General features: G+C 47.3%; 1 protein-coding gene across 2 annotated transcripts in view; it reads right to left on the bottom strand.

Annotated features, from left to right (window-relative positions):
- Positions 1–24,879, bottom strand: part of TECTA (tectorin alpha) — a gene marked incomplete at both ends in the record, with an annotated part of 69,436 nt that overhangs the window by 35,167 nt on the left and 9,390 nt on the right. For both annotated transcript variants that reach the window (XM_084251090.1, XM_084251091.1), the window contains 7 exons: positions 4,076–4,677; positions 8,155–8,728; positions 10,011–10,603; positions 12,727–13,297; positions 18,680–19,092; positions 23,425–23,590; positions 23,936–24,073. In XM_084251090.1, the coding sequence (XP_084107216.1) occupies positions 4,076–4,677; positions 8,155–8,728; positions 10,011–10,603; positions 12,727–13,297; positions 18,680–19,092; positions 23,425–23,590; positions 23,936–24,073 (3,057 nt within the window). The remainder of the gene's footprint in view (positions 1–4,075; positions 4,678–8,154; positions 8,729–10,010; positions 10,604–12,726; positions 13,298–18,679; positions 19,093–23,424; positions 23,591–23,935; positions 24,074–24,879) is intronic.

Genomic DNA, 24,879 nt, shown 5'->3' with positions numbered 1-24,879 from the left:
TCCATCTAATACCACTGCTCTGTCTTCCTCTGTACGTGAGAAATGGAAGGAAAACAGGCTGAAGGGAGAGGGTGGTATGGAAGCAGAGTCTGCTGGAGGGAGGCGCAGGCGTGGAGCAGAGGAGGAAGAGGAGAGGCACAGGGATGTGTGGGAACAGTGATTTCAAATATTTAAGCATTAGAAATAGAAGACATATTGGAGTTTCAGTGGACGGCTTTCCTTGAAAACGCCAGCCCTGAGCTGCTTCTAAAGCCTCTTCAGCTGAGCTGACGTCCCTTCACACCCCACAGTGCTGGCCTCCATCCGCACTGATGCTTCTTTTTCCTAGAAGGCCCTCACCCCTTCTCAGCCTGCCTGACACTGTCCTCGGGGCTCAGCACAGGGATAGCGCTTCCAGAAAGCTCAGGTGGCCCAGGCAATCCCTCTTCTCTGCCCTCACAAGCCTCATCTTCATGCATCACCTTTTGTAGCCCTGCCCGTGCATGACCCGTGATCACATCTCTCTCTCCCTAGACACTGAGTTCTCTTAGGACAGAAGTCACTCATTTTTCTGCCCCTCGGGCATGGCACAGAATAGGTGCCGACACATGCTCAGCAGACTAAACTGAGCTGGAATGAGACTCAGCCTCTCTTTCCCGCCAGCCGAAGATGGGCAGTGGGTGACAGGCCCGGCCTTGAGGGTCCCCGTGCCTGGACCATGAAGCCTGGGGGAGACAGCAGGAGCGAAGCCGTCTCTGGTGAGCTACGGGTCGGGGGTGTGCAGTGCCCTGAAGAGGCTCACCTTCTGCTGCTCGCCCCCACGACCCGGGCTGGGATAGAGACAGCAGATTTATTTCTAGTTTCCTGTGGCTTAGCGCATCCTCCCACGTCTCCAGCACTGCTTAATGCAGGGAAAGGTCAGAGGCAGAGAGCGACCCTGTGTCCCAAGGACTCACTTTCCTGTCACCTCCTTTTCTGAGAGTGCCAATTGTGACCCCGGGCTCTGTGCTGTGTTTTGTCCGGCACTTCATCGCACACTGTCATTATGACAGCCATTATTCTTCTCTCAGGGAGAGATGGTGACTAATAATAACATCATGGGAAAAACAAATGCAAATCATTGAACAAGCAGATCCTGTAATGCATATTAATAATTCAAAGTAAATGCTAAATCTATCCCTCAGGCCCCAAAAGAACCTTTGCTGCATCCTGAACTTGGTCTTCTTGTCAGAGATTTAAAAGTGATATACTTTATTCCCAGTTTGGGCACTTAGGACTTCTGAGTGACTTAGAAAGATGGGCACTGGCAAGGGGCGCCCCACCCTTTTAATCAATCAATTGCTCTCTGATGCTCATCGCTTTCTGATAACCCTCTGATGTGGGTTGAATTGTGTCCCCTGCCAAAGACAGGTTGCAGTCTTCACGCCCAGGACATGTGAATGTGACCTTATTTGGAAATAGGGTCTTTGCAGATGTAATCAAGTTAAGATGAGATCATAGTGGATTTGAGTGGGCCCTAAATCCAATGACGGTGTCCTTGAAAGGAGAGAGAGATCTGAGACAGAGAAACAGAAGACACAGAGGAAGACAGCCATGCAAAGACATAGCAGCGATGAGAAGCCATGTTGCCCAAAGCAAGGATCTGCAAGGATTGCCTACAATCTCGAGAGGCTTGAAAAGGGGCCTGGAACTGGGGCCCTAGAGAGTCCCTGCTGATGGCCTGATTTCAGACTTCTAGCTTCCAGGATGATGACAAATATGTTTCTGTTGGTTTCAGTCTGCTGGTCCACGGTTCTCTGTGATGGCAGCCCTGAGAAATGAGTACTCTTCCCTCGCCATCTTTATGTGAGGAACCAGCTGTGTGGTTCTCACAGTTCTGACTTCAGCCAAAGTCAAGATGCTCTCACAAGGGCATCTTGTGATACAGGAGCAGCCCTCCTGCCCGGAAGGGGAGTTGACCGGCTGGGGCCTTCACCAAACAACAGAGGGAGAGAGGGGAGTGGGCAGTCAGTTACCACAAAGGGAAGAGGGGAGAACACACAAAGAATAAGCATTCAGGAGGCTCCAGTGGCCTTTATGTGAAAATCACTGGGAAGAGTTGAGAAAGATCATGAGTGGAGCCTCAGATGTCTACACACCTCCATGCTGAGACCATGTAACCCAAGGCAGAGAGCGGGATTTCATGACACTCTGGATGGTACAGGACCTGGAACAAATTCTATTTTTTTTAAAGATTTATTTATTTATTTATACAAGAACGGGGGTGCAGACCAGATGCACAGGAGGGTGAGAGGATTCACCAGAAACAGAGCGGGGAACAGAACAGGCAGACTGACTGAAATACACTGCTGAGGGGAGCAGCAGGCGAGACAGGAGAGGTCGGCCACGCCATGTGGGACCCTCACTAGCTGGCTGGGATCGAACCCGTGCTGCAGAGGCTGCGGACAGCTTCACAGTGCGGTGCTCAACTGCCTGCGCCACCAGGGGAGGCCCTGGAACAAATTCTATTTTAAAAGAAAATTAAAAACCAGGAAGGTAGGAAGGTAGAAGAATGTTGAATGTCAAGGACATAAGTAACTGTCTGAACATTTATACATCTTAGGGTAGAAATATATCCTGGAGGAGAAAAGGACAAATATGATGCAAGCAAGCCACACGGACACAATGATTGCTACGTTCCTTTTCACACATATGATGACAGTGGACTAGCAGGGCGTTATTAGAGTGAGCTGCTTCACTGATGCAGACCTCTGCAGCAACCTGACATGTCTAAAAGCAGTACATCTGATCTATTCCTAACTTGCCTCAGTGACAGCTTAATCTCTTGGATCGCCGAAGAGGTGACCGGCAGCAAAATAAAAGTCATAGGAACTTTAGAAGAAAGGAGTTATTATGTCATTTCATCCATTTGTCTGACAAATGTTTAGAGTGTCTTTATATGCAGGGCACTGTGTATTCATTTAATATCAAGATGAATTAGGCATGGTCCCTGCCCTGAAAAGGCCCACGATTAATATTGAGTGGGTTAAACACGAACATCAGGAAAAATTACAATGTGATTAATGCAGAAATGGATACAGGAACACACTGTTTTTGAGAAGCAAGCAATCAGGGGTTTAGGTATAAAATCAAGAAAGGAAAGAAGAATGGGCAGAGAGAGACATTCACCTTAGAGGTTAAGAAGGTACATTTTCCAATAAATGTGAAAGGGAAGACAGTTTCAGAAGCCTGGAGACCTCTCTTTGTCAGAGTAGGAGGTTCAGGAAATCCTAAGGAAGAAATCAGTAGAGTTGCCTGGGGAACTCTTTCTTGTCAGTTCAGAATTTTAAAAAGAATGTGTACAAGATGAAAAGGAGTCCCCTTGGACATAAATCATGCCACAGACCGGGGAGGATGATGCTAAAAGGCTAACACCCTAGATCGGCTCCAACAAAACGCCTAAGCAGAGGCTGTGGCTGGCTTGTTAGTGTTTGATGTTATGCTCAGTGCAAGGTGTGGAATAAGGAGGGCTGGGGCTAAGGCCCTTAGGCTGGACTAAGGGCACACAGAACTCCCCAACCCTGACTAGCTCCCATCCTCACCGTCAAGGGGGTGCAAAGGGGGCACTGAGGCCCAGGTGAGCAGAGATTGCTCCCAGTGCCTTCAGGACTGTTGAGCCCAGGATCCTGGAGTCCCTGGGGAGACTGTGGAGGTGGGAGGAGGCCAAGGTAGGCAAATACTATTCTGAGGATTAAGGCAATAGGCAGTTCTGTGCTAGGCCTGTGTTCTCTATTACAAAGGCAGGGACTGTCCTAGGCACACAGTGGCAGCTGCGCTGGGACTGGATCCAGGGCTGTGTTCTCCCCAAAATACTCTGCTACGCTGAAAAGATAACGTTTCAACAACTGGATCTTTCTAAGTTGGTACTTTTGACTCAGAGAGATCATTTTTCTCTCTGAGGCTCAGTTTCCTTATCTATAAGAGAAAAGGACACAGAACCTCTACTCTAACACCCTGTGCTTTTCGCTGGATTCTGGGCCAGCCTGACTCTACTGCAGCCCAGCTGTTTTCACACCCCTGAGTCTTCCTTTGTGGGGTCTGGCTCTTGACTACTCACCAGCACAGTGTGCTTATAGGCCCGGTGAATCACAATGTTGTAGCCAAACACAGTCACGTCCACCTGCTTGACCCACAAGGCCAGTGATGGGTCCCGGTCCTCATTCTTGGCTGTGATGATGAACTTGGGAAAAGCATCTGAGCTTGGCCTGTGTCCTGTGGTGCACAGAATGAGTGGGCAACTGGTCTGGAAGTCAAAGGCATAGCCATCAAAGGTCAGGTAGTGGCCGTAGCCTGAGACGATGCAGGAGGCATCGGTGCGGGCCTGGCAGTAGTACAGGCCCTCCTCCTCCACGCAGTACTCATCATCCCTGCAGGGGATGGTCTCGCAGTGGACGCTGTTGTCTGTGCCATTGCAATAGCAGAAGATCTGGCAGTCCAGATCCACCCAGAAGGTCTCATTGGTGGCCAGTAGGTGCCCCTCAAAGTTGCAGCCACACTCACTCCGAGTGACACACTGGCTGCCCTGCAGGGCGTAGCCCTCGTCACACTGACAACCCTCAGAGCAGCTATCCACACAGATGGGGCCCAGGGCCAGGGTCTCACAGGTCTCCGTACACGTCATGCACTCCTCAAAATGGCTGTTCTCCGGGCAGTCCAGGGCTGAGGGTGGGCAAGGAGAAGACAGGCTTGAGAAAGGGACAAGCTAAAGACAGTGTGTGTGCGTCATTAGCACACGTGTGTATGCACGTGTATATCTATAGTGCAGCTCAGAGAGCTGATAAAGTCCAGGTGAATGACTCCACTGTCATCTTGGGTGCGCAAAGGCTCAGTGAACCCCTGACTCTTGTGTACTTTGAGTGCACTTTCCATGCAGAAGGTTCCAAGACCATGAGCTTGGGCTGAGTAACAGTTACATGCCAGCCATTGCTTTAGGCACATCTGTGCGACTTCTGTTAGCAGCTTGGCAGGTAAGGGAAGTTTTATCATCCCTGTCTTACAGGTGAGGAATGTGAGGTTCAGAGACTTAACTTAATACAGCTAATAAGTCCTGGAAAGAGAGATTCAAATCCAAATCTCTAGACTCTCAATTCATCTGATCAAAGACTCTGGAGAGTGTCCTGAGGTCATAGAGACTGTGGATATCATCACTGAAGTTCAGTTTCTTCCTTTATTAAATCAGATCAATATTTACCTAGCTTGATAATTCTGAGGAGTAATAACCTGATACATAGAATCCACAGCAGAGTCTCCATAAACGGTACACCCTGTCTCCTCTTTACACTTCCGGCTACTACAGACAGGCGTCAATTAGGTTTTGTTACCTTACAAACTGCTCTTCCTCTTCTCATTCGTTTCTCTGCTGCTGGTGCCCTCTGGCCTCCCCCACCTACTGGAGTCTCCCCCACCCCACCCCCCCGCACAGGATTGCTACTGCATCATTTGCTCACAGTTTCCCCCCCCCCACCAGATGGCCCTCACCCAGCCAAATCCTACCATTTCACAAGTTTCATGCAAATTGCACTTCCACCCAGCAGCCTTCCCAGGCCTAGTTTCCGAGTCACAAAGCACCGCACATGATATGATGATAGCGTGAGCGGCTCACTGTGCAGTGCCAGGAAACTTCCCGTTTCTCATTATCATTTTAGTTTGTCAAAATTTGACACGGACAGGGACGAATTCAGGAGCATGGAGGAAATCTACAAGTCTGTGTAGCGTAAAGACCTGTGAAGGTCTCCACCATCTCCTGGGAGAATAAGATCTTGCCTCTAAAACTTTCTTTGGCTCTTATGCACACTATCATTTCCTTAATCATGTTCTATAATCCAAGGACATGGAGGACACCACAGAGAAATAGATTGCATGACAATAATAGCTCTGCCCATAAGTACCAACTCAATGGTTCTGCACTGTGCATAGGAAGCCAATTTTTTTTTTCCCCCCAGGCTAAAGGACTTTCTCCACTCCTATTGACTACAAAACCATACGGCTTTGGAGTTGAAGGCTAGTTCTGCACTGATTAAATATGTCTGTGTAGCGGGATTTTCACATTTGTCTCTAAATTATGAATGTTATAACACTGACTGCAGGTTTATGGTGATAGCAAATAACATGACTTATTTAAATGGCTCTAGCTTTATGACTTATTGTGTTGTCTGAATTTGTCTGAAAGTCTGGAACATACCGACGTAAAGTAATAAAACTTCCCCTGGCCCCTGAAATGTCTCTGTGAAATTACTTAATTGGGCAGCCTGGCTCTGTCAACCAGAGGGCTGGTTTGAAATATTTGAAGACAGAAGCAATGGTTGTCTCTTTCTAGGTTCAAAGAAGATTGTGTGCCTGATTTACGGCTTTTGCACAATCCAGTCCCCACTCTGCAGGACCCCAGCCAGATTAACCCCTTAGTACCTGCAGACAAGATTAAGCAAAAGAACATGCTCCAGATCCTTTTCACCAGAGCCCACAACCACACATCCTGGGGAGAGGTCTCAAGTTTGAGCCCTGGCCCTTTCCCTGCCCCAGGAAGCCATGTACCATGCGGTTGCTTCTGCACATGTGTCTTTCTCTAAAAGAGGCACTTGCAAGAACTTCCTCCAGTTCTCCAGGCCCAGATCAGGAACGGTTGAGAAGCTATTCTCAGCAGCCTTCACACCCAGAAGAAGAGGGAATCATCAGCCTCCCCCTGCACTCACTCTTCACCAGACTGTGCTCCACACAACATGAAAACCAGCCAGAGACTCTCCCTGCTGGGTAGGAGTTCTTAGTCTAGCAGGAGGGCACTGACATGCCGGGCCACAGAGTGGATCCGGCAGCATGAATGAACTATAGCTAAAGAGCTGAGTGTGAAGCAGGGATGGAGACCGTATTAGATAAGCTGGCGAGAGGTCAAAAGAGGACGTGGGGGATGGATTAAAAGAACTGCCTTGGGAAAGTATCATAAGGTCCCACTAGATGTGGAGGTACGCAGGAAGCTTGGGGCCTCCCTCCCTAAGGTGACTATGAAAAGAGCAGACTCCCAGAATCCCAGCTTTAGGATTCAGAGTATCTGCTATTAATCTCTGCCCACTGTGCTTAAGGTTCAGCAGGGGTGTGACTACTCATCTCTGAGTGACAGCCACCCAACCTCACTCATGTTCTGACACCAGAGACTTAAAAAGACAAGCATGTATATGCATATATGCATTTGTGCATGTGTGTGTGTATGTGTGTGTTATTAGCTCAAAGAGGCAAAACACTAATACCCCAATAGCAATGGGTAAAGCTCACCCAGATGCCAGCTTCTGGTTAAAGGGTACACAGATATTCCTGCAATTTTTTTTTCAACTTTGAAGTTCTTTCAAAATGAAAAGTTTAAAAAATAACACAGGAAGGAAGAAATGTAATGACTGTCAAGTATGGACTCTTACTGGTGGCACTGATTTTGGGTTAGAACTGAGCTTTTTGGAGGGAAAGAGATGGGGGATGGAGTCCCAGAAAGGCAGTCTTTGCTTCAGATGTGGGTCCCACCCCCTGAGTCACTCATTCTACCCTTCCACACTGCATCTCCCGGGGCCTCCTTGATAACCAGATAACCAAGGGTACTATATGTTGCTTCTTCACAGTCATTATTCTAATTGTTGCTCACACTATCACTGCCCTACTGGGAGGGGTCAGGAACTCTGGGGACAAAATGAAAAACCAGCAACATAGGACTCTCTTAATAGCCATTGCCAGATTTGCCCGGGAAGCAGCACTCATCTCTACAATGTAAATGTTTTCCTAACCCATCACCTTCTAGTGAATGATCCAGGTCCTTCTTTGCCAAGAGTGAAAACACCAAATTAAGGATCACAAAGATTCCCAGCCCTTTGACAGGATGTGTACCCTTCACTAGCTAAATAAAACCACACAGGACAAGGGGAAGGTCAAGTGTTCTACAATGGAGAGCTGTCGTGTAATTAGAATCAAACAAACGTGAGAAGAAATCTGGTTTGGGGTGATGGCCCTTTTAGAGGACACATCCGATTAGGGAAAGAATACACGGTAATTAGTCTGTGAGCTCAATTCCCATAGAAAGAGAAATCCTGAGGATGAAGACCCAATGTCTCATGTGTTCCCTCACTGCCCAGCTGACACATCCATAAGGTCACTCCAACTTACGGCAGAAGTCGTAGGTCCTCCAGGGGCCCACCTCCACATTGGCGTTCTTGCAGGCACTTGCGTAGCGGGCCACAGAGTCGCAGAGTTCTGACTCATTGCCCCCGCTCTGGCACAGGCGGTAGAGGCAGGTGCGGTAGTAGGCAGTGACATTGACCACCCCGTGGCACTCAAGAAAGGAGCTGTTGGAGGGGTCGTTGATAATGCCACACCTGGCCCGGCTCCGATAGAATTTGAGCAGCTCTGAGTCATTGTTACAGGCCTTCAGCAGGTCCCCACACTCCCCGTTGCAGATCTCCTCAAAAGTTGTCCAGCTCTCCAGGAACACCGCCAGGTTGTCAGTGCACTTGCCATTGGGGAGACAGAACTCATCACTGGCATTGGCGTTGAAGAAGCCACACAGGCCTCCAGTGCAATTGAAGTAGGCGGTGGAGAGCCGGATGTACAGCAGGCCCGTGTCTGAGTACTGGACCATCACCACACCCCTGGACTCTACAGTCGTGCTGTTCTTGTTTCGATAAATTTCTAGCTTCCCCGAAGGGTGGAAAAAAGGTAATTCCACCTCCTGACCATTCAACTGAAAAATCAAATCACTGTCATCAATTCCAGAAACACACAAAGCACCAACAATTTACTAGACTATGGAATAAAGATGTGGTTCTGCCCATGACTGGCCTTTTCAGAAATGTCAAGAAGTCAGCAGTCTATGTGAGCCACACAGACACCAACAGCTTTTCATGGGATCTTTGTTTCTTTCTTTCCAGACTCCCAACTCATTTGCTCTGTGCACGCACATGCGCGCGCGCGCGCGCGCACACACACACACACACACACACACACACACACACACACTGGGGTAGCCCCCAACCAATTGAAATATGAGCTCCTTCCTGCTGCCTGACATCTTTTCACAAAGAGAACCTCTTCTTCCCCACCTTTCCGGCTCCTTCCTTTCCCATCAAATCTCCCAGTCCCTGGAGGCATACAGAGTATATCTAATTATATAGCCATCCTTTCACCTCTTACTCTTCTTTTTAATATAGGAATCTCTGCCAATGTGCCAACAGGAATGAAAGCACAGCCTTTCGGTTGTGGATGCGTGCTTTATTATCTCCTTGGTCAGCAGTGGTTGACTTTTGTTTTCTAAATGAGACTTCGTGTAATATGGTAAAAGACATGTAAGGCAGGGGGAAGGAGACCTCCTCCTCCTCCGCATCCTCCTGGCTTGGCTATGACTTAGCTGTGAGGCCTCTTTCCCTCACCTAGGTCTTTGGAATCTGCATGTTAAAACAAAGAGCTGTGCCAGATGATTCCAAAGACTCCTTCTAGAACTAATAATCTGAGTCTGGATACCTAATGGTGGTATGGTAGACTGGTCAGAGGGTCAGGAAACACCATAGCAAGCACCCCTTGCATGGACCCAGGTGGACTTCCATGAAGCATCAGTGTAGGTTAAGATCACAGAATCTGCCTTGATCCACATTATGGCTGTGTGTTCCTGGGGAAGTTGCTTAACCTCTCTGTGCCTCAGTTTTTCTCATCTATAAAGTGAGTGTAATATTATTATCTACCTCATAGGATGAAATGTGATACCTTTTATCCAAAACATAAGCATCCTTTAATTATTTGCGACTTGGCTTAGTCTTGCTAGAGCTAATTTGAAAAATTACGGCTTCACTCAATGTCTCCAACCAATAGACTCTTGTTTGGTGCTGATCGTGAGAAAGTGCTCCAATTTTGCAGTCATTGCCTTTCTCCAGTCTGCTTGTGGTCAGAGGCCCAAAGGCAGACCAGAAGAATAAGTGTCCTTCACTTGGTGGGGCTCATCGGAAAACCCTCAAGTGCAACAGGGGTCTTACCTTGACTTCCGAAGCCCCAACTCCTCCTATCTTGACCTCCTGGTCAGCCACTAGAATCCGAAGACCCCGGAGCCAACCTGGTTCTGCATCAGGCTTCTTCTTGTTGATGTCGATTTCCAAGTACTCCAGACGTTCAGGGCAGGTCTTCAGGAGGGTGTAGGAGAACTCGGAGGGGAAGGCAAAGGCGGCCCCATCAAAGGTGTGCAGCACCTGGTTCTGGTTGAGCAGGCACACGGTCTCCCGCTTGGGAAAGCAGCCCTGGTAGCCATCCTCCACTGCACACACCTCCCCGCTGCGGCAGGTCTTGTTGAAGCAGTAGATCTCGCCGCCCTCCTCGCACAGGCACTGCACTGTGCAGTTGGCTGTGGCCCAGAAGAACTCCCCCATGGTGTAGTAGTGACCATCAAAGTCACAGCCACACTTGTGCAGCGGGACACACTGGCTGGTGCTGAGGACGAAGCCCTCATTGCACTCGCAGCCCTCGGTGCACGGCGTGGCACAGTTCTGTGAGGCCGTCAGATCCGAGCAGGTGTCAGGGCAGCTGCTGGTGCACACGGAGTAGTGGCTGAAGTTTGGGCACTGCACTGTGGACACTGACATAGGGGAGAGAAGAGAACGTGTCGGCATATGAATGACGCAGGCGCCAACCTGCCAGAATCCACCCAGAACTGGGACCTGGCAGAAGGACACTGCTGGAGCATTTACCGCCAGAGTGAGGCCTAAGCCACCACTCCCTGGGGAAGAGGATTTGAAGCTGCGTTGGTAGAAATGAGCGCAATTGTATCTCTGATAACTGCTGAGTCACGTGATGGAATGGTCACCCCTGACTCTCATTTGATTATCTTGATAGAAATTAAACTTCAGGCCACTATCCTATCTAGGCTAGACTGATTCAATATAGATTCAGTATTTGGTGAAATAATACAATCATTGAGATGATTTAAGATCTTCAATTGAGGGCCTTCCTGGTAGTGCAGGGGTTAAAAACAGCACATCAAGCCATCGCTAGCCACTGCAGAGCAAGTTCAATCCCTGGTGGGGCCAGGGAGCTACCCACCTGGCGCAGCAGACCTCTCCTGTCTAGTCTGCTGCTCCCCTCAGCAGTGTATTTCAATAGATCTGCCCATTCTGCATCCCATTCTCCTTGGTGAATCCTCTCAACTCCTGGCACCTCTGGCTTACACCCCCGTTCTTATATGCATAAATAAATAAACCCTTTCTTTTTTTTTAAAAAAAAAAGATCTTCAATTGATGGACATGTACCTTTTTTCACCCTGATTTTGAAGAGTATGATCCATTCTTAAAAAGAAACAAATCCACTGACAGGAGAAATGTAAAGTGTGGCTGTTAAGAGGAGTAATTTGAAAATGCGAAATTTGTAATTGGGAGGTACTTAAAATACCTAAGCAGTAGCAAAAAGACTGCAAATGAATTTCCTGAGAGAGTAAAAATCAGAATTCTTGGCTATCTGAAAAGAATGTGTGTGCTTATTCCTCCAGGAATCCTTCGAGACTTAGAAACCTTCAGTTCTTATTTTAAGAACATCTGAATCTACATAAATGTCTTAGTGTAGTTGAATCCAGTAAGCAGGGACTCAGCGGCATAGTAAACTAGCACTCTCAGTTATATATAATTCATCCCAGTAAAGGGGGGAGGAGGGGATAGGAAAATAGTAACACTAGAAAAAATTGCCATTATAGGCAAAATATTACTTAGGCAATTAGAATATACAAGTTGATCAAAGGGAAGTCTATGTCAACCTGAATCAGGATTTGGATGCTCTGAGCATAATAGCAAGAAATAAAAATACAAAATACAGTGTCTCTTAGTAATTTGACCTATTGTCTAAGACTTGGATCTGACACATGATGATTTTTGTGAATGGAACCTATACTGATAGGAAATAATCTTCCTCTGGCCTTGGAACTTCAAGAAACATTGAAAACTTCTCACTTCAAGGCACCCTCATGTGCATGGATTCTAATTTTCTGTTTACTCCTATGGGGAAAACCAAGGATTAAGAAATTCTGCAAAGATTTTTGTTTTTTATTTGTTTGTTTTTAAATGTTTCGTAACTAGGAAAAGAGGGAGCAATTTCAGTGGGATAGGAGGAAACAACAATGGTACAAGACTCAGCGGTACAAATCTTAGTCCAAAAGTCTAATTCAGAAGAGGCTGGGTTACCTCACACTGGAGTTGCTGGGGCTTTTGTTAACCATCGGGCCTTTCAGAAAAGATTTATACCTTCTCTGCAGCCCCTTCACGCACCAGCAGCAGGGGGCCAGCTCAAAGAGCAAGAGACAATAAACCAAAAGGAACACAAAGTGGAGAGGAAAGAGCAGGAAACAGATGTTGTGGCTTCCATTAGGAAGGTGCATTGTTTTCCCAGAGGTTGCTTTTTGATAAAGCAGGCTGAATTCTGCGTTTACTCAACAGCCTCCAGCTCTGAAAACCCTACCTCCTCCCTCAGCTCTGGGATTGCCACTCCAGCCACCTGGCCTTCCTCTAGCCAAGCATTTCCTGCCACTGTTTATCAGTGATTTATGTTTATCACAGATTTATTGTTTTCTAACTATGATATAGTAGGGAAGGGGAGAATAGTAAAAATCCTTTTATAGTTATAATTCTTTATAATTCCTCACTCAGGGAATTGGTCTTAGCAAGGAGTCCTGCCACCCTCTCCTGTACCCCCTGCATTGTTTGGATGGGAGCTTACCACATCCAGTCTGGATTCTCCAGTCTCCAATCGGAATGCCCAGGGCTTGGCACACGAGGGCGTAGGCCTGGATGGCTTGACAGAGGAGGGTCCCATTGTCCCTCACACTGCACAGGTCGTACACACAGCTGTGCACAAAGGCCGTGGGGTCCACCATGGTGCCACACTCCCACAGGGGGCCGTCTGTCTTGTTGAGGAAGCCACAGTAGTCGGAGCCAAAATAGAGGGCTTCAGTGGTGGCGTCACACTGGGTGCAGTTGTCCACGCAGCCCGAGCCACACTTCCAGTCGATGTGGTACACCCTCCAGCTCTCTCCCAGGTCCAGGACGGACATGGCTGGCCGGCCGTCAGGGCGGAGGAAGTCATCCAGCGGGTTTTTGTTGTAGTTCCCACAGAGCCCACATGTGGAGTTTATGTAGGAGCCTGGCACAGAGATGGAGGCATAGTGCTGGCCGTCAAATGTCACTAAGAGCCCAAAATCTGTCTCCACGGCCGTTGACATGCCACTCTGGTAGATTTTCACTGCCCCCAAGTCTAAGGTGACAGGCAAAGAAGTCACTAGGTCGTTAACCTGCCAACAACAGTAACAGTGAAAGGCAGGTGAGCAGGTGCACAGGCAAGGGTCCAGCTGAGGTTGGGAAGGGAGCAAAGCAACTCAGTGTTCCAGAGAAAATGACCTGAAAATGTCCAGTTTTGCCTCCTACTTAGGCAGAGGCCTGGGGGAAGCCTCAAGAGCAGGGTCTACCATGAGCCGGCTGGCCCAGTGCCCGTGAGCAGAGACGGATGGCACCTGCTGGCGGCACTCTCCACACCATTGGGGACAGGTGGCTGTCTACCCCTCCTGGCTGGCTCTAGGGTTAACTCCAGGTCTTTTCCAGAAAGACAAGTCACCTGCTATTCTAAATCCATTCTTTATGTCTCCACAGAAGTCACATATTTCCCAAGACCCCTTCCCAGTCATTAGCATTCTTCCTTCGAGCTAAAATGTGTACTATAAACTGTTCCCACAATTTAGCTTTGAGGCTGCCCAGGTATTGTCCTCTGATGCTTCACCCTGTCACTTCCTGACATGATATCACTCAACAACAAATCTGAACACCTACTGTGTGTTATGTGCTGAGGAATCAAGGCTAAAATAAGCAATTGTCCCTGCCTTTCATGGAGCACTCAGTCTGCCGAGAAAGAGAGACAGAGACATTTATGGTATACTGTTTTAAATACACATTAATAGACAATGCACAGGGAGAACAGTAAATTAACACTTAATCCAGCCTAGGGGAGTTATATCAGCCTTTTTAGAGGCAATTAAGTCTGATCCAGATCTTTAAAGATAACAGAAGAAGCCAAAGGAAGGATGGGAGCAGGGAATTTCAGGATGAAAGAATAAAGGCAGGTGGTTAGAAAGAGTTGTGCGGGTTCGGGGACAGCTATGGGGTGTTACTGGACTGCAGAGGAAAGGAGTGGCCAAAGATGAAGCTGGGGACACAAGCAAGGTCCATTCAATCAACAAAAAGTCCTCTCTGTGTGTCAAACACTGTTCTAAGGATTAGCAATGAGCAAAAGAAATGGTGGCAGAGTTTATATTTTCATTGATGACAAACAAAATAAACAAAATATATGTCAGATTAGTGCTGTGCAAAAAATACAGCAGGAGTTGTGTCTCACAAGTGCTAGGGTAGAGAGTTCGTAATTTTAAGTAGGGGTCAGGGAAGTCCTTACCAGGGAGGGCGTTTGAGATGAGGGAGCATGCCCTATTGGTCCATTTTCTGGGATGAGAGTGGCTCATGCAGGGGACAGTGTGGACAAAGCCAGGAGCACATGTGGGTACTCGCAGGACCTCGAGGGGTTGGGAGTGGGGGTGGGGAGATGGGGGCATGAGGGTGGGAGTAGGAGGGCAGAAGTCGGTGTCAGACTGCCAGCAAAGGTGGGACCTCGTCAGTCATTGTGCGCACCTTGGCTTTAACTCTGAAGACAATCAAGCAGCCACGAGAGCAAAAGATCAGCATGACCTGACTTCTCATGGAGAAGAATTGCTCTGGCTTCTGTGCTGAGGGGCTTGGAAGCCACATTCTAAATCAAAACAAAGCACCCATAAAAACAAACAACAAACCCCCCTAGCAACTTGGATTTCCACTGGATGAGGACAGCCCTGAAAGGTTTTAAGCAAGGGAAGGACATGGTCAGATTTGCATCTTACAAAGTCCCCTCTGTCCTGCATTTGTGGGGATGTCAAGATTAGACGCAGAGAAGCCAGACAAGCAACTACTTTAAGAGTCTGGGGTCAACAGAGGATAAGGACATAAGCCACATACAGATGTGAAGAGGGAGGGAACAGATGAATTATGGGGTGCCTTCAGCAGGACCTGGTGGTTTTGGCTTTGAGAAATGGAGGAAGAGGTGAGCATGAGTCCTAAATGTGAGGCTCATCTGAGGAGGAGGCTGGATGTACTTCCAATGGAGAGTCCATTTTCTTGTCCCACTGAATATGCCTGGCACGTACAGACATCACATCCATGGCCAGGATGGAATGGTTGTTCTAGAAAAGTCCCACTGGGCTTGCCTGTGGTGTGCACGTGCTCTCCAGGCTGCCCTGAGCCCATGCTGGCTTCTGGCACCAACTGATTACTGTCCCCATTGTTGCTGCCTTCTGAGTCATCTAGGAAGTGAGACAATAGGCTGTCCAAGCATTGCCTCCAGGGCTTACCTTGTGCAATGCTCTGTGTCTTGAGATTAGTAAGACTCCATCAGGAAAGAGGACAGGAAAATGGGCTCGAGAAACAGACTGTCATTCAGAGAGCTAGAAGTAGAAAGAAAAACCTAGGAGTTGATTGATTTATCCTTATCTCCTAGGTAGCAGGTTAACCAACAAGGGAAAGAAAAGCCAAACTATGAGGAGATCAGCGAGCAGGAGCACCGGATGACTATTATATGTTGTTTTATGCCGAGATGCAGAAAGTGACATCTTCCCCAAGGTTGGTATAATTGTAAATGCCAAATAGAGTCATTGCTAGGGTTCACCTCTCCTCTCCTCTCTCTTAAGCTCCTGCTAACCAAGGACTGCCATTTTGTGTCGAAAGCAAAGCCAGGGGTAGGTGGTCTCTGGGTATTGCAACAACCCTCTGCATCAGATCTGCGCCCCCTCAGACTGACTTTAGACCTGGGTTGATCACAGCACTGGTATTTTACAGTTTATTGCCCCTTTTTCCTGGTTAAAGTGCTCATTGCTTCCCCTTTCACTGCACATGTGTCACAGTTAACCCACGTGGGATGGAGTCACCATATCTGTACCCCACATTGCAGAGTGGGAGTTCCAGAGAACTTTACTCCAATGGATGATTTATTTCCTCAGCTCTGGGTTAGCCAAAGGTTGATGAATCCCACCTCTTTGCATTCCCTTCTCTCTGCATTTTAGCTGTTTCTCTTTTGTCAGTGTCTGTCCCAGGACATGGGTAGGCACAAGGTAAGAAGAGAGAAGTAGATTCATGGAAGCACAAATCCTAGAACTAAAATATTTCAATGGGAATGGCAATGTGGAATGAGAATGTATTAAGTGCCAACTGTGTGCCAGGATTTTGTACTAAATTGATTTCAATTTCATGGCCACCTTAGAAGGTTCTTATCCTTTTCTCCTTTTGCAGATGAGGAAACTGAGATTTAGGATTTGTGAACTTGTACATAACAGGGCCTGACCTTTACCAGCTCCAAAACCATGTCTGGCCACTGCTACCTGCTCCCTCCAACCCAGTTCTGAGTGGAGGTAGCCAAGTCCAAGCTACAACCCAGAAGCCCTGTCTTCTGGACAGTGTTTCTCATTTTACAGGAGAAGAAAATGAAACTTAAAGAGGCAAATCAACTGGCAGTGGTGGTACAGGGGCTGAGCAGATGTGTCCCCTAATTGAGCGCTTCGTCACCACAGATTATTTGGTCTTGGCAATTTTTTCACTGCAGCACCTAAACTATTCAGGTTGGTCTGGCAGAGAAATATGAAAACTGATAAGCATTAGCTAGAAGGAGATGATTCTTACATATAGATTTTAGCCGATTTCTGTGACCCCTATTAACATATACAACTTCCAATCATTGATTTTGTTACTTGGGAATAATTGAAAGGGGGAACAAAATATATACAGAGCCCAGTTCCTAACCCCAGCACATGGAGAAAGGCAATCAATAATTAGCAAAAAGAGACTTAAGTGGCCACAGCATGTCTGAGGAAGTCGGCAGCCTCACAGGTATATGGGGCTCCTGCTTGCTTCCCACCCTCTCCCTGCCTGTCCCCACTTCACCCAGGGAGGAGGCTCTGCCAGCCTCCCCAGCAGAGCAGGTGTGTGCAGAGACACTTGGAAGCCATTTGGCAAAAGGAAAAGGAAGCCATTGTTAGCTTGCTGTTGGAGTCACATAACCTTTTCTTCCTGTAACATTTACATTCACATCCACATCTCCCTGTCACCACAGAAAATTGAAGAATCCATGCCCTACGCTTGGACGGTGGAAAAGAGCCGTGCGAAATTAGCAGAGCTGCTGGGCCCGAAAGCAATGACGGTGTCCCTTTCCTTCTGTAAGAAAAAGTCTGACTGTGAGCGCGAAAGAATTTTAATCAAAATGGAAAGTAGGAATGAAGCATGGAGCTTCCTCTTGCAACTGCAGATATCATACACATCATCTCCACAATACAGGCAAGTAGGGAACAGCCAGCAAACATTTTTCTGGCCTGAAATGTTAGCATCTATCTACGACGATAAGTATCTTGCTCAACTGCGCACTATACATTTAAAATGGAAAAACTGCAGCCTCCTGTACCCACGCGTCCTGACGTTTGATTGGACACAGGGCTGTCTCTAGAGACGCTAACCAAACAAGAAAACTGGCATTTGCATCACGTTAATGGCTCACTTTTCTAATTATGACACTGAAAAGTCACATAGGTCTGGGAAGGGCAGAGCCAGTAAAATGGAATTAGTTCCTCTGTCCTGCCTTTTGTTGGACATGCTGCATCCATTAAAACTACAACACACATTTAAGAGAAGAAAGAAATCCCAGCATTGGCTTCAGTTCTGGCTTGTAATCTCTGTAACGGCCTCCATGCATGGGGATTAAGGATTGCATGGGGCTGCAGCAATCAACCCCTTGTGGCTGTGATTATTACTGCTCGAATAAATACACGGTTGCAACAAGGTCTTCATTAACATTATGAAAATTGGGGCCTCCACAAATTGAGTAATTGCTAATGGCATTTTGCGCTCCCTCTTTTGTCAGTGCCCAGGCTTGAAATCCAGGTGGGCAGGAGCAGGAACCATTTGCATATGCGAAACAGACCTAGAGACCCATGTTCTCTCTTGCCACCAGGAGTGGGCAAGTTCTGTCAGAAGGAGGTGTGGGCACAGCTTTCTGCAGACCTTCCCACCTGGCCTCACTACAGTCTCCAAGTTCCACTCCAGGAGGCTATTCAGGAGCCTCTGGAGAAACCAATCAATTTGGAGAATGAAGCAAATAGGATGAGGGATGAGGGGTGTTCATGAAAGGCTGTGCTGCAGAGGGGGAGTGTGCTTTGGTTTTGCACCAGCTTGAGGGCATGACCTGTTGCAAGCCAGGTCCATGAGAAACTGCACTTACTCCCTGTCCCAGTTACTGCTGAGCTCGGACATGTGTGCTCACATGTGTGTTCATGCTTGTGTATGTGAGTGTGTGTCTACCAGCCTTTATGAGGGAACCTGGAACATAAGTGTATTTTACAGCAAGTAGACACACTAGGGAGAGAGCTCAGGGGAGCAAGCTCTTGTGCAAAGAAAACCTAGCCTCATAAGGGATTTGACATGGCGTTTGCAAAGCCAGAAGTGCAGGGCCTCTCTTTGGTATACACAGCAAACAACAGAGCTCCTAGACCTGGAAAGGTCTGTTCCAGGCTGAAGAATCTCCAGCTTCTCCTCCCCACGGAGGAGAGAGAGGGCCTCACCTTAACTTTTCCATAGCTTCCTTTGGGGATGAGAATCTTGTAGCCATTCACCTCCACCGAGAGCTCCTTCACCCAGGAGACTGCCGAGCCTCCGCGGTGCTCATTCTTGGCCTCCACACTGAAGAATGGGAGGCTGGAAGTCTGCAAACACTGTCGGGCCAACAGGTAGGCGCAGGAGCCTTGGAAGTGGAAGAGGAAGCCATCAAATGTGTGGTAGTGTGGCTCCCCAAACACCACGCAAGTGCTGGTCTCCACCGGGCTGCAGTAGAAGAATTTGCCTTTGGCTTCACATGACTCATAGGGGCTACACGAGGCGTCTTGGCAGTAGATTTCATTGTTGAAATCCAGACAGCGGCACTTGATGGTGCAGTTCAGATCATCCCAAAACACCTCCCCTCGCCGAAGAAACTGTCCTGGGGAATAATGACAGCAGAGCCAACAATAATGACATTGAGCCATCCGGGGGCTGTGTGCTGTACTTGCATTATACCATTTAATTCACACAAGAACCTTATTAGGCAGGTATTGTTGCCCTCATTGGACAAATGGGGAAACTGAGGCTTAAGAGAAGTTGAGCAGTTTGTGGAGGAGCACTGAGCCGCTCAGGGATGAAGGCAGGATCCCAAGCTGAGTCTATCTGAATCCAGTCTACCCTCTTGGCATGGTTGTCTCCGTGGCCGGTGAGCACATTCCCATTCAAGGAAAGATACCATCTTAATCCCTGGGAAAGGTTAGAACACAGCAGCCCTAGCCTTCCTTTCAAGATTAAGAGGGGAGGGCCTCCCTGGTGGTGCAAGGGGTTAGACGCAGCCTATGAAGCTGTTCGCAGCCACTGCAGCACGAGTTCGATCCCCAGCCAGGGAGCTGCCCACATGGCGCAGCAGACCTCTCCTGGCTCACCTGCTGCTCCCATCAGCAGTGTATTTCAGTCAATCAGTCTATCTGTTCTGTTCCCCACTCTGTCTCTGGTGAATCCTCTTACCCTCCACACCTCTGGCCTGTACCCCAGTACTTGTATACATAAATAAATAAATCTTTAAAAAAAAAAAAAGAATAAGGGGAATTCCAAAACAAAGGTCCCACTTAGCCAGGCCCTTCAGCAAGACCGTTGGTTTATTTGCTGTTGTGTTCATTCATTCACTCATGCACTCACTGAACAAATATTTGCCGGGGCCAGTGTGTTCCAGAAAAGATCAACAACATGAACCAGGAGTCAAAAGCACATATTTAAATCCCAGGTCTTGGGGAAGATTCTGGAAAAGGCTGACTTCTTGCCTGCCACCTGCCAAGGCTCATAAATCCTGCAGATGCTGCAGAGGCAGAGCTCGCTTCTACTCAAGTCATCTTTCTTTTGGTCCAGGCCCTAAGTCTTTATCCACTGAATGGAACTTCTTGATACAACCTAAGCCACCAGGAGAAGGAAGAGGGGCATGGCTTTACGGACTGTGCTAATTTTAAGTCTTTACTTCTATTTACTTGGTAGACGTCAGTCTTTAAGCCCATTTTCCCTGTACAATGGACTACAGTGGAGGACTTAGGTGCCTTAGTGGTGGCGGGCGTGATGTGGTAACACACACCTGAAGAGGTATGAACCTGTATCTCCAAATGCATACAGAGTTCTAAACCAATGTTACCACGATTAAAAAAAAATTTAATAAGTTTTTTAAAAAATAAAATAAAGCCTCAATAAATAATCTCCCCCACCAAAAGCTTTGAAATGTGCCAGTTGTTGATATCAACCTCTATTTAAAATAGAAGCATCTCTAGGCTGCAGGCTGTGATAAAGCCCTGGGTGAGGGGTCAAGGTCAAGAAAACTGGACCATGATCACAAGTCTGCAATCGACATAGGTCTACTGACTTAAATTTCAGGTGTCTCGGTTTTCTAACCTGAAAATGTGGACAATGTTATTGTCTCATCCCTGCCTCATGAAGAACAGTGAAACTATAAATTTGGCACATAGTGATAGAGGCAGAAGCATTTATAAATTGAGTGTCTGAAAAGGAAAGTATAAAAGACACCACATTAAGAAATGGAAATGATGTTATATGCCGGGAGTAACTCCTTTGAAACTTTATTTTGAAAAGATGTCTCAAGTGTTTATAAACCTGAATACTAGTGAACAGCACAGGGTCTTAAGGACAACCCAAGCAAAAAGCAGGGGTGCTTTGATGATGGTCTAACAGGATCAATTATATCTCACAGGCAACTATTTTTTTTTGCATCTGTTAAGAGCAGGGCCCCAAATGGAACAATCGATTATTCACATTCCCAGTGAATCACATGCCGCAGCCCTTCAAATGGGCCCCCTCAATCATGAACGTTCTTCAGCACTGGTCCATGGCGGCATATATTCTAATAGCCTCCACTTGGTATAATTTCCACTCTCTGTTTTTTTCAGGCAGACCAATTAAGGAGAGGAAAATGTCTTTGAATAGAGGAGGTTTGGACCAAAAAGGTAGGCTCTCTGAGATCATTTTGTTTGCAAAATGCTGATATAATAAACCAGCTTTATGCAACACTTCCCCTGCTGTCACCTCAGCCAAACCCCAATCTCATTAGATTGATATATGTCCAGTGGCCCATAAAAATGCACAACAGTCTGTATAAAGATATTGAATTTGTCCTGCACATGCAACCCAAACTCATAACTCAGGAGGAAAAGAATGAAGTCAAAGTGAGGACTCTGTACACAGCTGGCGTCTGCCCAACTCCACAGCTCTGCAAGCCAACGTTTTCCATTATCACGGCATTTCATTCCCAGGACTCAGGCAAGAGGCTGTCGCTCAGTACTTAGACTGCACGATCACAGCCGCTCAGCTATGTGATGCTCCGACAAAGCAGGGAAGGCTTCGGGTAGGTCCCTAGTCTGGGCCACGAAGAGGAAGGAGATAATGGAGTACTGGCTTGGCATTGTTCACAGACCTTATGTGATGCTGTATTTACACTCTATATTCACACTGTTAAGGGGGGAGGGCACAGTCTCTGAATTCATGGTGAGTTTTGGAGCAAGGTTCTTTCCAATTCAGCTTAATATCAGGTTAACTCCAAAACATTTATTTGCTATTCTGAGCATGGAGGACTTCACAGAGTCCATAGAGGCAAAGATGCTCAGGCAGAGCATCTACGCAAATGACCTTTCTTAGTGCAAAGGCTGAGGTTTGATAAGCTTCAGTGCAAGGAAGGGGACAGAAGGTAGGCATGTCAAACCAGGAGAATGTGACTTTTCTGTATATTACAAAGAAATTAAAACTGAGTCAGAGAGTTACCTGAGGCCTCCAGGACTGCTGATATTTTGTAGGTCACTAGTTTGTGCTTTCTATCTGCAAGAGATCCCCTGAAAACTCATCCCAACCCAAAACTTCTTAGTAATCTGGAAACATTTTCCCCAAGATCCTCCTCTGAGCTTTCACAGCACCTTGCACTCATGTTTATCATAATATGCCTGACACTGCATCATCACTGCTTCTGTGGCATCTTTTTTACCATAATGGTGTTATAAGAGACTAGAAATCCTTCATCTCAACACCTAACAGAATGGCAAACACATCGTTGGGGCTTTCAAAGCGCATTTGGAAAGATGTAATGACTTGATAACTGGATAATTGGATGGCTGAATGGTTGTATGTATGTATGTATATATGTATATATGTAAGTATGTATGGATAGTGGGTAAGTAAGTAAATGAATGGGTGAGTGGGTAGCAGGTTGTGTGCATAGGCAAATGGATGATGGATGGGTTAGGGTTGGGTTTAGGTAGATGATTGGATGACTGGATGGATGGATAGGTGGATGGGTGGATGGATGGATGGATGGATGGATGGATGGATGGATGGATGGTAGGTGGGTAGGTGAATGGATAGGTGAATGGGTAGAAGACTGGTAAATAGATGAGTGGATAGGTAGATGGACAGACAAATGGATGAATGATTTCATCTGTAAAGGAAACCCACAGAGACCTAAATTGCAGTAGCTATCATCTCCATTCTTGGAAGCAGACATACTATTTCTTAAATACGTTTAGACACATAAGAAGCAGGAGTCTATGAACTAGGATGTTTCTGTGAGAGTCTTGGGCCATTTTGTACATCCCAAAGGGTTCAGATAGTTCAAAGAAGGCTTTGAACTTCAGATGCCAATGTAAAGGAAACCCACCCAAACCAAAAGCCAGCTTTGATTCTCTGCAAATTCCTACATGTTTTGCTGTGGGAGGATTTTAGGAGATGCTACCTAAAGACTGGGTCACATTTTTTCTTCTTTCTAGTCATACTAGGAAGTACTGATTTACTCTAGTGGAGACTTGGCAACGGTGCAAGTTCGCCCACTCCTGTGGATGTACGAAGTGCAGATGGCAGAGCAGGAGTAAAGAGAAAAAGAAAATTTAAAGGGGGGGGGGGCAATGGCAATAACAACAACAAAAATAATGTTAAGCAGGAGGGCTCCCTTCTGTCCCTCTGGCTGAGAAATCACTCAAGATTCCTGTCCACTTTGGAGTCGCTCTGAACAGGGAGTTGTGTTCACACCCCAGGCAAGGACTTTGAAAACCACAGTGTAGCAAATGCAGGGTTTCAGCTCCCAGCGTGATGAATGTGCATGCTAAAATTACCTTGATCTCTCTTACCCAGCTGAGAGATGTCAAAAGAGTAAGGCATCGGGAATGAGTCCGCCCCCATAGCTTAAAAGCCTGCCTGTCAATCTAAACTAAACAAACCCCGCTTTGCCTTAGAGAAGAGGAAAAGTCTTTACCTCTGGAGGTGCAGCCATTGGCTGGGTCAATTTCCTTCCCGTCAACTTTAAAAGCCCAGCGGCCTGGAACGTTGACATTTGTGGTCTCTTGGATATTCACGATATCCGGGGTTCTTGACCCCGGGAGGCTGAAGAAATTGGTGAGGTTTCCACCATTAAATCCTGCCTAGAGCACAAAGGGAATACAGACTGCTGAGCACACACACCAGCCCACTGGTTAATCTGCCCCATTACCTTATTTTCAGAAGCCAGCCTATCCGGCATCAAGAGACCCCCTTTTCTCAGAGTCCTTGGGGTCACCCACCATTCCAGGTGGGGAAGGCCTGCCTAGTTCATGCTACCCTTGGGTCAGCAAATAAGAGACAGGCGAGACCAGCCTCTCGATCCTCCTGCAAGATCACACAAGCCCATCTAGGGAAGACCTGTCGGCAGGACTCCCTCCAGATGCTGAGCCACTAGGCAGAGTTTGATGTTTCAGAAACTTGCAGGGGAGGAGATGCAGAACACCTACCTGCGCCATCACTCCCCCTAGTCCGGTCAGGGGATCGCCACCGCTTGCCGTCCCAGTGGTCCAGTTGATCTCGTAATAATTGAACAGCGTGAAGGTATAGGAGCCGTCAGACACCAGGACGGCCTGGAAGGTGTTCACCTACAAGACGGCAAGGGCTGGTCTCACGGGTCACACACCCCACCAGAAGCCTCTTTGCTCTGCACCCTCCCACCTCCAAAAGGCTCAGAGCTGCTGCAACTCCAGGCTCCTGTCACGCTCTGCCTCCTCTCTGAGTTTTGTTCTCGCCTCCAGCGGGGAAAGGAAGACATGTGGGGTTGTGCATCTAAAAGAGAAATTGCCTGAGAATAACCTAGCGTCTGACTCAGCGGCCTTCTTACATCTGACTTGCACCAACAGAAAATTCAGAGGCCAGGCTGAGCATGTCCTCACCCGCGGCCACCTATAGATGGCAGCATGAGAATAAACTATCCGAGACAGCGAGCCCGGAAAAGGGCTGCAGGCACCTGTTTCCTGAGCAGGCTGGGTGGGGCTTGGATTTGAGGAGAGAACAAATGCTAGTTAGAGTGGCTGAAGTGCTGGTGTAAATTGTGCTCTTGCTTGCTGGAAAAAACCTCCAATCTTGGTGCGATGTCTCCCTCTTTTTTAAATGGAAGTTAGAAAATGATTTTTTTTAAAAGCACTTTGTGGGGAGAAATTGCTCCTCTGAGCATTGATACATCACTTTATATCTGCAAAATTCTCAAATCTCATCTGTACCTCAGACCAATGCCAAGAAGGGTGATTTGGAGGCCCATTTTCATCTTTTATACCGAAGGAAACCGAGGGCTGAAGGGAAATGAAATTGTTAGAAATTTTGCAATGACCCAGCAGTAGAAAACAAGACTCAGGCCAGAACCCCGAGTCTATATCTAAGTGCACTGTCATCACACACTCTTAATATTATA

The sequence above is a fragment of the Talpa europaea genome (genome assembly GCF_964194135.1).
Source record: "Talpa europaea genome assembly, chromosome: 12".
Lineage (NCBI taxonomy): Eukaryota > Metazoa > Chordata > Mammalia > Eulipotyphla > Talpidae > Talpa > Talpa europaea.
This window is presented reverse-complemented; position numbering and strand designations above follow the sequence as displayed.